This window comes from Colias croceus, chromosome 14 (assembly GCF_905220415.1).
Source record: "Colias croceus chromosome 14, ilColCroc2.1".
NCBI lineage: Eukaryota > Metazoa > Arthropoda > Insecta > Lepidoptera > Pieridae > Colias > Colias croceus.
The window spans coordinates 757,740-771,924 of NC_059550.1; the positions used below are offsets into that span (position 1 = coordinate 757,740).

Genomic DNA, 14,185 nt, shown 5'->3' on the forward strand with positions numbered 1-14,185 from the left:
GTTTATCTGAAGCGATCTTTTGCATAATCACCGTTAAATTAAATCAAGTCTTCCGACAAGGAGATTGTATGGACTATGGAGTCAGTAAAATATCAACTTTATAAAGAAATTCATTATTATACGTATCTCTCGAATTTGAATTCATTTTAATGCGATAAAAATAGCATAATAATATCAAAGAAATATACACCTCCGAAGTATTTTTTGCAGGCAAGTTCAAAAACCTCTCTGGCGCATATGTAGGCGTACATTGCAATGCGTAAAATTCATCTACCGTAAATACGTAGGTGCTTTACAATTTATTAATATTATTATAGCATCTATTTATTTCTTAGAAATAGATGTCTAGATAAGTTAAGGTCTGCGGTAGGTGTATAAAATTAATAACTACTGTCTAGAATTTATTTATGTCATGGATATTGATGGTTTCGATTCGCGTAGAATTTAATAAGGTGAATAAAATAATTACAGAAGATAATTCTAAAAAAGAAATCTAATATTAATCTCCTAACTAATCAACCTAAAATAATACAAATATGTTTGGAAACTAATATTTCAAAGGATAATAACAAAGGACGAAATAATCTATACTAATATTATAAAGCTGAAGAGTTTGTTTGTTTGTTTGTTTGAACGCGCTAATCTCGGGAACTACTGGTACGATTTGAAAAATTCTTTCGGTGTTAGATAGCCCATTTATCGAGGAAGGTTATAGGCTATATATCATCACGCTACGACCAACAGGGGTGGAGCCACGGGGGTGAAACCGCGCGGAGCAGCTAGTAACTTGATAAAAGGGATAATATTATATAGTGTCCCATTATAATGTAACGGCATAATAAAGTGTATACTAATTACTTATATAAATTGAGTTTTGATAAAATCTATGTACATAATACTCGTAGCATATGGTGTCATTAATGTAATCGATATAATAGATGACCTTGTGATAAAATAAATCAATACAACTTTATTATTTATTCTGAAATGCAATATACGTTTATGAATTTTGCATACTTAGCCGTAGAACATGAGTTGAACATTTAGTGAAATTGGGGATGGAAATTAGTGTGAGAAATAAATTGACCTATTGCAATAAATTAAGCGAAAAAAACACAGGTATAATGTAAGTAGGTATATTATATTGTGTACAGACGCTTATTATAACGAATTATCCCTGTTAGGTATTAATCCCATCAAAATTTCAGTAAAAATTCCGTTCAAATTGAAAAAAAAGGCCCAAATTGTCGAAGACCGTCTGGAACATTTTTTTAGACTTCTATTATTATCTTTATAATTTGTCCTTTATCTGCAAGTTATTTTAGTACAATTCAAAATTTAAATAAACAAATGAGAAGTTATTTCCATAAGTGCTAAAAATAAAAGTTGAGAACGGATCGAACAATACGGCAATTTTTTTAACGTTTTTGCTAAGGCGCAAGTAAGGTTCATATGGAGTCAAAATATGATAAAGTGGCAATAGGGCAGTACAGCACTATGTGTCTACCATGCAGGAAAAGCCTATGGACAGATAACTTACCTATACCCGTACACCCACTCCAGCTTGAGCTTGTTCTGCGGCGGCGGGGCCACCTTCGCCGGGTCCAGGGTATCGTGCTCGCTGGGCCCGTACAGGACCACGGGTCTACCGCGGAGGTACATACGCATGGAGCCATCTTCCTCATTGTATTGACACGTGTGCGTGCTGGAAGGGGTATGAGATTTAGAATGCGTAAACAAGGTGTCTTTTGCCATCTACAAATTTTTGGATGGCAACAAAATAGTGGCCAATATATCGCAATAAATTGCTGAAACTTTGAAATTTTAAAACAGAATCGTTTCTTAATAACTGGCTAATGACATAATATATTCATTGTAGAATTAGACTTGTTTTCGTTCACAGTTTTCGTTATTAAAAAAGAACTGATTACATTCAAATTTTGCTAGCATTCGAAAATTTTTACGCACATAAACCTCATTTTTCAGTACCTAATTTAAACATTTCTAATAGTTTATTATTTACTACAAATGAACATAGAACTCATTTTCCAGTTATGCACATCAGAGGCTTTTGACATCAGCTAAATTATCTAATGCGGATTATCATTCAACGTGTTTATTAGAACGGCGCCGGCGCAGCCTTCCATTACTGGTCCAGCGCATAAAAACCATGAAGCTAATTGCGGTACATTGAAATTTAATATTAACCACAACATTTTAGTCGAGTTACAACCGCAATATTTTTTATCTATCTTCATGGTCTTGTCTATGATATAGTGGATGTATTGAAATAAAGTTCGATGGTAAAATAAATCTAGTTCTTAAAGACGAATCAAAGAAAATGATGCAAGTCATAAGGACATCGTAATATAATATTGTCTGAAATAAATCGACATTTTTTCTAGCACACAATTAAAAAAAATAATCTAGGTATAGATAAATTCAATAAAAATAAAGTATGTTAGTAAGAACTTGTTAATCATGCACCAATTAAGTTAATAGCAAACGATTAAACAATTATTTACATCCTGTGGTTATGAGGTTAGTAAAATACACACATGTTAATTCGTTAAGATTAAAACATTTATTGATTTATTTATTTATTTATTTTATTTGGAGAACATTGATATAAGTGCCGACTTCAGTATTTTTTTTTTCGTTTTAGTTGTTTGTTGACCTTGTTATATTTGGGTTAATTGTATTTTTCTTCTACAATACCTTTAAACACAGCTATTGTTTAATTGTCTATCTCTATATCTAAATAATTTTTAAAAAAATTGTAATATCGCGTTTATTCAAATGAGACCGTTTGGCGCCCTATCTGTAAATATGAACCAAATCATTTTTTACTATTATGTACCTACCTATATATAAATTGTGTCTTTTAATGTTTTTTAGTAACACATGAAAGACTAAACCTGTTGAAACGTTTTTCGTTTTAATACCATATAAAGTCATTCTTATTTCGAAAGCTATATTTGGTCATAATATCATTGATTCGTAATACGTACTTTCTTTTATGAATCACAATACAAGGTAAATATTTAATATGTTCAAGGAATACGTAAAGATGCTGATAAATAGGTAAATCTATTGTATCGTGAGAAAAAATGAACATAGCAATGGTATAAGTATGTTAATTAGTATCGTAAAGGCAGTTTAAAAAAAATCTCATGCAGATTAAATAAGCCAGTTTTTTTTTGCCACTTTGCTTTGCTACCTACCAAGCCGTTTTTTTTTCGAAGAAAGAATAAAATAAAATAATATCTAAATTCTAAGGTACATTTCATAAACATCAGGCGTATTTCTCAGTATTCTTATCGTATAACTTACATAGAGGTGAACGACATCTTTTAACGGTTTTAAATTCCGCAGCTCAAGAATCACAGGACAGCCTTAATCCAAAATAAAACCAACGATGAAAGCTCCCAAAGCATTTATGCAAGTGATCTAAAATTTATAGAAGCAAGATCGATATAAATAAAAAAAAAAATAAAAATGACCACAGATAAATCAAAACAAATGATACCTGTCATCCATGGCGCGCAAAATTATGTCACTTGATTTTTTAATTCCAAAACATTGAGATAATATTAATATGGAGACGATACCGCCTACATCACTTATGTTCCACTCAACATACGTCATGTGGCGTAACTGCACTCAGTCGCTTGCTCGCTCATTGGCGCGAACGTCACGCTCATTTTTTATTTGTTTTAAAGTGAAACGCATCAAATATGCCTACGTGTGTGTTACGATATTGCACAAATAATACAAAGAATACGGAAAAGTGCAAGGGAATAACTTTTCATCAGTTTAGTAACTAGATAATAATTTTTAAAACTTAGTTAGAGCAAAATTTTTGGCGGGCGACATTTTGTCATAGATTAAAAATTTAAGATATGACATCGGGCATGAAATAAGTGTTGTTAGTAATAATTGCTGGCGTATATTTTTATAGTATAAAATAATAATTTTACATATTTAGAAAAGCATAGACTGGTTGTTAATTGAAAAAAGGTGAAATCATGAAATATGAAAATCAATTACTCAATCACCAATTTTTTTTGTTAATTGATTTTAATCAAGTTTTTAATTGATATTGTATAAGCTACTGACTTGAACGTATAATTGAATTATTATTTATTTATCTGCACTAATATTATAAAGAGGAATACTTTGTTTGTTTGTTTGATTGTAATTAATAGGCTCATAAACTACTGGACCGATTTTGATGAAAGGAGAATGCCCATTTTTGGTACTGGTTTTTCTCATGCATCAAGACAACAATACCATTAAAAAAAATCTCGGCAATTTAGAGGCCTTCTTACCATCGGAAAATATATTTTGAACAGGCAATGTTTTGTAAAATCTAATAAGACATGTACCTAATTGTTTAGATCCGTTATTATAGATTTAGTGTCCATTACCGGTTACCACGGTAACCAAGCGGTAACTTATTACATTTACTATGGTAAATAGCTAAATGTATTAATATCGATTATTGTTTTCATTGAATTACAAAAAAAATCAATTAACATAAAATCACTCTTTAAGGTATTGTTTATACACTGTAGGTTGTTTTAACAAAGATAGTGAAGTAAAATAATATAAATATGTATATATAAAAAAAAATATTATTATGACATAGCTTGGTAGGTAACCAGTTATTTCTTATTTGTTTCTTTCTTCGAATATGTTGTGAAAAAATGATTCAAACAACAACAACAACATGTAAACCGAATAAAAACTCAATTGGCATTTTTTAAGTATATATTTAGGTTTTCTTGAAATCCGTCCCGGAAGATTTCTGGTGCCTACCTACACTAGCCGATGAACAGATAGACTTTGTCTGAAAGCATAAGCTCTACGCATAGATTAAAATATATGTTAATCGAAAAATAACCTTTGGACGATAAAATGTTACCTAAATCACACATAAACCTAACTAAATCGGGGTTATTTAAGTTTTGAGGTTATTTCACATTTTTCTCAATATCTTGAAAACCCCTGTTTTTATCACAAAAAAATCAATTGGTAAAAATCTTTTGAATATCGAAGAACACTCCAAAACCACTCTGGCATTGACGCAACACTGTACTGTGGTCCATACTTTCATGGGCATTCTCCTTTGGCACAGACAATCTTAAGACCCTGAGAAAGAACATAGGCTACTTTTTATTGCGAAATATGTGCCACGGGCGAAGCCGGGGCGGACCGCTAGTTCAGAGATAAGTAATTAATATTTTTTCTATTCAAGGTTTCCATGTCTGGGCCGTGAAGAAAGGGAAAAATTATTTTTTTTCTAAAAAAGGCTCAATTTGTAAGGAATAAAACTTCCCATAGCCCTGACTGAACCTAAAACGTCACTATTTACATCATCCTTATATGCCAGATATTGTTAGCCCCGCGTAGTAAAGTCAGTTTATACCTAAAATAAATATTAAGTAAGTACAAAGAAAATTTCAAGTCAACGTGTATGTAAGGAGTGGCACCCAATAAAATAGACAGAATAAAACAAAGTGTCGCCTCTATAGCGGTGAGTCAGTGACATCGCATAATCTATGACTGTCTAGCCGTCATTCGCGCGCCCCGCGCCGCCGCGCTTGGCGCACAGATTTTGTTCGTGGTGTCTGCTCCATATTAATATTATCTCAATGTTCCAAAAATGGGCACAGACTAGCGAATTGTCTAAACCGGTTAAAGCAATGATACAACCAGTATCTCAGAGGAATATCAACAGACTGCGCGTGAACCGGCAACTTGTATTATAACCAGTTTATACTTTATTTATAGCTACAGCAATAGTATCACAATGTGAATTGACCATTGCGGCTTGAAGCGTTCATTGGCAAATTAGCTTCAACTGAATTGCGCAATGTAATTCGAATGGCTTAATATTCTTTAGCCGGTTGCTTGGTTGTGGGAGTGTAGCGAAATTGCTATCTATCCTTAGTATAGTGAATCATGACGTTTCGCAAAGAGTACGTTTCGTCAGTAACAAAACAAGATGTAAGAATTGCGGATTTTAGCCGTACATTGTTTGTATTGATGTAGGTGTGTTGTAACTAGAAGGTCAATGTCAATTGTTTTAGATTGGGTGATTATGGCCATGTAGAAGCAGATCATTTAGATTCAATTTAGCCTTATAAATGTGGCTAGTTACTATAGCATTGTTAATTGCATTTTGATATTATTATAAATTTAATGCTCATGGGAGGAAAAAAATTAACATGTTATGAAACTAAATAATTTATGAAGAACGCAGTAGGTAATTGATATTGTATTGTTTAACGTGTGGTTGTAAGTAATGTAGTGTTCTGTGTTACCTATATGAGTAACCTTGAGGGAGGTCAATTGTTATTAAAAACTACCGAAAAGTAGGAACTGTTTTTATGAAATATTAGGTATATTAAATTTTTTTAATAACCAAATAGATAAGAACTATAAATAAAACTTGTACCTACCTATAAACCGCAACATGTAAAATTTATTAATAAAACGACAAGGTTATTAAAATGTGTAAAATATGACATTTGAAGTTTTGATACGGTCATGGTAGACCGTGGTAGATTTTGGTAGATTATAACTCTTATATAATCTGCGTAACAATTGTGCAAGTGGAATGACAAGAAAATAATATTATTAAATAACTGTCGCGTGAACGGCTTTCATTAACTTTTCCTTTCTCTGACCGGGATTTTTTGCTAGGAAAGTAAGTTTGTAACGCAATTAGAGTTTTCAGATTATTTACAGCACAATATTGAGATGGAAAACTACGTTTATGATGTGAATGGATTTTATCAACATCGAATTACATTATCTATGAATTTTTATATCAAAAGTTAAATCATTAATTTTAAGTCAATCGCCGGTTTTGTTGTTCATTTTATACTTGGGTTGTTTTGTTTAATTTGACTGTAATTGTTAAAATTATTGAGTTACATAGCACATGGCAGTTTAAAGTTAAAGAAGTCCTTGGGAAGGGTTATACTCTACTAGCTTACAGCCCGCGGCTTCGCCCGCTTTGTCTTAAACCTAATCTATATATATAAAACTCAAAGGTGACTGATATAGTGATCTATCAACGCACAGCCCAAACCACTGGACGTATCGGGCTGAAATTTGGCATACAGGTAGATATCATAACGTAGGCGTCCCCTAAGAAAGGATTTTAGAAAATTCATCCCCTAAAGGGGTTAAATAGGGGATGAAAACTTATAGCATGAAAATTTATCTTTTCCACGCAAGCGAAGCTGCGGGCAACACCTAGTAAATTATATACCTACTAATTCTTCCTTCCTCTTGAATCACTCTATCTATTTAAAAAAACCACATCAAAATCCGTTGCGTAGTTTTAAAGATTTAAGCATACAAAGAGACATAGGGACAGAGAAAGCGACTTTGTTTGATATAATTTCCATATAATGAATCGATCTGGCCCATAAAATAACAAATTTACACGAAAACTAGAGCTCTAATCTATATTCCCCATGAGTATTATTACACACTCATATACAAAAAGCTATTCTTATCAGCTGATAACGAATATCGACCTGTTTGCGTTTGTTTGCAGGATTATGTCACTCACAATGTAAATATAATACATACATTTTTGTGTTGCAAAATGCAACATTGAATAAAATAGAACGGTTAATATCTTTTTTAAGTTAGTTAATTTTCTAATTGTTTCATGGTATTTGCCTAATAGACAATAATTGTTGTTTTTGTTACTTTAATTAATCTATAATATAAAAATGAATCCCAAAATGTGTTGGTAAGCGCATAACTTGAGAACGGCTTAACCGATTTCGTTAATTATTTTTTTATAATATTCCTTGAAGTTCGAGGATGGTCCTTATGTAGAGAAAACGTGAATATGTACCACGGACGAAGCTGGGGCGGACCGCTAGTTATTAATGTAAATAATGTCAATCGTTTGTGAGTTATTTATATTCTATAAAGAATTATGAGTTAATTTACTTACCTACATTTTTGTGTTATCATTCAGTTGAATAAACATTTATACACCGTTTTATTAGTAAATATAATACATATTAGTAAGCAGAATTATCAATGCAAAACCCCTTAACCACCAGAAGCCACAACCTTAGAAAATATAACTTACCCGTGTTTTAAAATAGGCCCGTTCTGCGACGGCTTAGAATACAAATTTAGCAACGACTTGGTTGTTGTAAACCTAAGGGATCAACAAAAAACATACAGCGTAAAGAAAAAGTGCAAAACAGGAGAAATCAGGCGCCCTAATTATATCATACGATAAGCGAAAAAAAAACAAGAATTAAAATTATGTATGAGAACCTTTTTGGGATTGTCGCTTAAAATATTGACCAAGTTTAATAAGTCATCAATAACGTATCAATTTTTAAGTAACCACATTGAAATATTATAAAGGCTGCCTAATTGCCTATTTGTAATTACTATTTGGTCACCCTTCCCAGAATGATAAGCATCGAAATAAAATAAAAGAGAAATAAATGTGCAGTGCAATATAGCTAAAACTAACGTAAAAATTCAATGCAAAAAACATGTATGAAATAAAAGTATATTTACATGAGATTCTTAAAATCAGCATCTAACTTTTATTTTTCGTAACCACAATACACTATATTTTTGTCAATTTTATAAAATAATTCATGCGTCCAAAAATGTACTTCATAAACTAAAAAAAAAAAAATTTATTCATTTTTTTTACGCAATTCACCTTACTAGCAATATTTTTCCTATATATACTGAAACATTCTTCCTATTTTCCGTTCATACCTCGCATTCGGCAGCAGTCCTTGCGCCGTGAAGTCGCCGGTGGAGTTCCATCGCTTGGTGAGGGTCGCACCTGGTGATGGGCTCTGGTTGCTGGACGTCGAGCTATTGCGCGATCTACGGGTGTACTAGCGTGTTTGACTGGGCTATGACGTTTTTTTATATACTATGGACGGTGGTTTCAGATTTTAACAGAAAAAAGACATGATATTCAAAAAAATAAAAAATCCTGTAAAATGTATACTTTCATGATTGATGATTTGATTCAAACATATTGAAGCGATTCTTTGGTACGAAGTTTATAATGTACTTTTTATTACATTTTTAAAGGAATAAAAAACATGTCATAGCTGTTTATCGTTTCAAAAACATGCAAAGAACACTTTTCTGCGTAGCAATAATTAACTCTTCTTAATTATGAAAATCAAATACAACATACTACGTAAGAATAGAGTAGGTAGTCTCTAAAAAAAACGTCATAGTACAGTTTTAAAAACTAAAAATTGCAATCAGCATCTAAATAATAATAATTATACTTAGCAACTAAATAACACATATAAAAAAATAGAGGCGATGAGCATACACAATATACATTATACAAGCATCTCTAATATTGATCTCAGTAACTGGTAGCCAAGGAAAAATAAAACTTAATTAGCAAGCAAATATTACCGATCAGAATTTTCAGAGAGTAATCTGGCGAGTTATATCATAAGCTGACGGTTTCTACGAACTAACGGTTACAGAAAATGTATTTTTATTTTTCAGGAAATTCAACGTTTATCTAAATATTTTAAACATTACTTTTTGTAATCCTTCTTTATCAAAGAGGTATTGAATACGAATAGTATTTAGTTATTTCAAACTCAAACTCAAACATTTATTTATTCAATTAGACTTCTTCGAGAAGCACTTTTGAAACGTCAATACATATTTTTATCATTTACCACCGATTCGGAAAGCAGTATCTATGGAGAAGAATCGGCAAGAAACTCCATAGTTGCTCTTTTAAATCATTTCAGTATTACAATTTAATTTTACAAAATATGTAAGTAACCGTACGTATATATTATCATAATATGCCAAAGAACTGTCCTGCGGTTCTCACGCGACAACCCTCCATGGGTTTTTATCTTCCATACCCTTTCAGTTGCGCATTGCTGTAACTTTGTTCTTTTAAATTTTTCAAAGTTCTCAACTTTTTGGTTACAATACCTGTATAGTTCTCTTGCTTATTGTTAGTGGCAAATTAGTCTATTTTTCCACGTTTTTAGAATTTTTGCAGTAGAAAGAACATTTTGCAGAAGAATATAAAAAAAAATAAGTATAAATACCTACTCAATTTTCAGGTTTAACTTACCGTAACCGTATGGTTACCAATACCTATAGATTGTACCTATAATATATCTTATTGCATACATACATATTATGTTACAATCAAAACTCTGCTCTGAATCAAAAATGTTTGTGACTGATTTATGCAGTCAATATTGGTTTTTACCAGCTTTGAGTTTTGACTGTAACATATCTACTATATCTACGTTAACATATTTACGACATATCTATATTCAATCTCCATATTTATTACATAAAGAGAACTTATAACATGATACTTACCTATACGGCTGTGGTGCGGGCACGTGGTGCGGTGCGGGGGTCGCGCGGGGCGACGGGGACGGCGCGGGGGAGAGGGACGAGGAGGACGCCGGCGAGTCGGACTGGAGGGAGCCCGTTGATTGGTGCTGGGGGCCGCGTCTGGGGAGAAATTTATTTATTAATCTATATTATATACATATTAAAATTAATTGTTTTTCGTTAGTCTCAGTAAAATTCAAAATTTGCCGGGCTGATTTTGGCTTTGAAATGTTTGTCGCAGTCCAGTGATGGTTTAAACGGTCTTAGTAGCATTCGTGTGATAATAAAATCCAAGAAATAACGAAGTAATTAGCATATTTTTCACATTTTTTAGATAGCGCCATCTATCGAAAACATCATGGAATAAGCTCCTATGTCTATAAGACCCTATGTCATAAAAATTATGTCATTAAATCGCTCCATTGTGATGTAAATGAAAAACAAACAAACACACTTTCGCATTTGTAATATTATTAGTAAGGTTAAGTAAGGAAGAACACGATTTTTAAAATAATTGCCAGCTATTTTATTTTTTTTATCAATCAGTTCTGGCTGATCGGTTGCCTTTACCCACATGCTTTTTCAAATGTTTTGGAATCGTTTGATTACTGTGGTAGTTTTTCATTTTTAAATTATTGTAAAATGTACTCGCTTTGTACCCGTATCTCCGTATATTATGAATGGATGTATTTTCTTGGAAACAAAAATTTAAAATACTATTTTAACTTCTTTCGTTATCATATTTTAGCTTTAACGAGTATTAAATTATCTGTGGTTTTAATTATACTATTTCTTTGAAACTAATAAAAAGGTAAAGGGAACGTATTAATTTAACAGAATAAGAATAATTAGATTACCAGTAGGTTTTATTGAATTTGTTTTTACTTTATGAGTTCTCTTGATAAATTTTTATGGATTTATACGATTATTGTCTTAACTAACTCAAGTTCTACTTTTTAGGTAGGTAGTAGAATCTTTTAAGAATCTAAATGGATGGTTGATTTATTTTTGGAAGCGGTTCTTCTAAACCTTTAAAACGTTTGTTTCTTCATATTCATTCTTAACTGTAATAATTTACATTGTTTGTGTGCCCAATAAAATAAATTAAAAAAATCATATTGTGTTTCATCTATTCGCAACGTGGATATCCGATAACCAGACGAAAAGTGGGTTACTTTAGATTGTAAGCATTACAACGTCTAAACAAACTTACTTAAGTATATCAGTTTAATTGGTTTCTTAATTTCTTAAATGCATTCGTATGAAATAAATTTGACTCAGACCAAAAAATACAGTAGATTTATATCGTACTAGATTTCCGCCCGCGGCTTCGCCCGAGTTTTCAAAGGAAAACCCGCATAATTCCCGTTCCCGGGGGATTTCTGGGATAAAACCTATCCTATGTGTTAATCCAAGTTACCCTCTATATTATGTGTGCTAAATTTCATTGTAATCGGTTCAGTAGTATTTGCGTGAAAGAGTAACAAACACAAACGTCACACACATTCTCACAAACTTTCGCATTTATAATATTAGTAGGAAATAGGAAATTGTAGATAGTATGTACAGCATGTTGTGTCGGAGTTCTATGTATATGATGCGGTTTATTGAACAAGTTTTTTAATCTTTATCCGGATCTTGAAAAGCATTTGATTCTCTCTCTGATACTCTCATGTGTATGTTCTATACCGCTCACTCTTTAGGACATCATTATCAAAAACATCATGTTAAAAATAAAACTAGATAATGTCCTCAAACCAGTCTGATACTATGTGGTGTATTATCACCAAACCTTCATGTTGATGATAGTTAAGATTGAATCTATCTCGTATATTTTTATATCTTCTGCTTATAAATCCTCTCCTTACTGATTATTTGTTTACGAAAGTGTGTTTGTTTGTTTCTTTGATATTCCGACGGTGCGATTTTTTTTATTTTTATGTCCGGGCATATTTAATAAGAGGCTACAGAGTGACATAGGCTTCTTTTAATCGCGGTGAAACGCTTTTAACTCACGGCTTTACCCATGTTGTCTATTACTTAAGAAAGTCTATAAACTGTACTAAAACTTTCCTCGAGATTATTCTATTCATTGGCGAAAACGGAATGTAAATGGATGTAGTAGTTTTTTAGTAAATCGCGAATAGACAGACAGACTTGATGGAGAACTTTGTCTTCAATATGAAGTGATAATAACCTCTGAGGTAACGATGATGCACTGGATCCATAGCTGGAACTGCGTTTCGCTGTCTCCCGGTATGTGGACTGTCTTGTGATGCGCAGCTCTCGTGTGGGGGTGCCTGTTGATCCTGGAATTTAAACACAGCTTGTTACTATAAGTGTTTATGAAATTATGAAGGCATGATGAGAAATGGCCTTTGTTTCTTTAATTTTGAGTGACTCTAACATCATTTTTAAATACAAAGATTTTTGATAAACAGTTTTAATTAACAGATGCGGATCACTAGATAAATGACAATGGTATGCACCATTATTAGCACGCCGTGTCTTTTTCCCTTTTTTTAAAGTATCATAAGTATTTAAAATGTACATATTTACTGGATGCACTGCTCTTCCACCTACCGAGATCACCACACTTCTAACTCGGCCATCGCACTGCTAACACTAAACTATAAGCAAGGTATATTTACCAGTATATGTGCCGTTCCTAGGTGCGCTTGCTGTAGCCGGTGCGCGTCCCTCTAGCGCGTTTAACCTTCGCAGAGCATCGGCTAGTGTGGACCGGAGGCATAGTAGCTCCTCCGCCTGGCGGGAACACCGCACTTCTAGCTCGGCCACCCGCGCGGCCAGCCCGGCCCCTTCGCTCTCTAGCATTTCATCTGGAATAAGGAAATTTTGATTGTTATCAAATCATTTCTGTATAATTTAAATTTCACAATAAAGGTTTCACATGTTGCACGTGACTAATATTTTGTTAATATTGTAATATTGTAATTTGATAGTAAGTATGCGAAAAAAAACATATTATAACCACAGACATATAATAATACTACACTATTAAGTACATTCTTATTTATCTCAATCAGTATTTAATTCAAACGAAACATCAAACGCACCGTGCTTATCATATTAGGTAATAGCACAGACTAATAATAATATACTACGTATACAGGTAATAGGTTTTATCAGTAACTATTTCGGCTATTACGAATATTAATAGTGTCCCTCGTGACGATTACCGGTTTTTTAAACATAATATTCATCACGTGAATGAGGCCCATAGAAAAACATTTATTAAAGTCAAGTTCATTTCAATAAAAATATATAAAATTCAGTTTATTAAAGATACAGATAAGGCACCGAGACTGAAATAATATTCACATGCATGACAAATTTTAACAAGCAATTACTGATACATTTTAATTATTCGAAAACTTGTTACTTCGTTTTAACGACGTGTTAATTTAAACTAAAAGGAAATCCTTGGTCACATGTGATATAATATCGAAAGTGTAAGTTGAGGAAATGCCTCATATGGGCTAGTCATACTTGTTACGCACTACCGGTGTTTTTTCCCATTTCATCATTAACCATTAATCAGCAATTTTTATTTTTAGATGAATTAATTGCGAACTGTAGAATTAGTGGAAGTCTTCGTAGTATATGTACGTAGTTACATAATATGTAGGTACACACATACAAAATAAAAACCTCTGAGGTAATGATGATGTGATGCGAATTGAATAGTAGTTAATAGGAATTGAATTTGAATTTAGGTATAAGTAATCAAATCAAATCAAATCATTTA

General features: G+C 32.4%; 1 protein-coding gene across 1 annotated transcript in view; it reads right to left on the minus strand.

The window, feature by feature from the left end:
* The window catches only part of LOC123697170 (echinoderm microtubule-associated protein-like 2), a 56,752-nt gene that overhangs the window by 14,504 nt on the left and 28,063 nt on the right, over positions 1-14,185 (minus strand). Inside the window, exons 3-8 of the mRNA XM_045643588.1 lie at positions 13,068-13,256; positions 12,614-12,725; positions 10,399-10,536; positions 8,785-8,898; positions 8,129-8,200; positions 1,541-1,705 (exon numbers count right to left, since the gene is read on the minus strand). Coding sequence (XP_045499544.1) covers positions 1,541-1,705; positions 8,129-8,200; positions 8,785-8,898; positions 10,399-10,536; positions 12,614-12,725; positions 13,068-13,256 — 790 coding nt within the window. The remainder of the gene's footprint in view (positions 1-1,540; positions 1,706-8,128; positions 8,201-8,784; positions 8,899-10,398; positions 10,537-12,613; positions 12,726-13,067; positions 13,257-14,185) is intronic.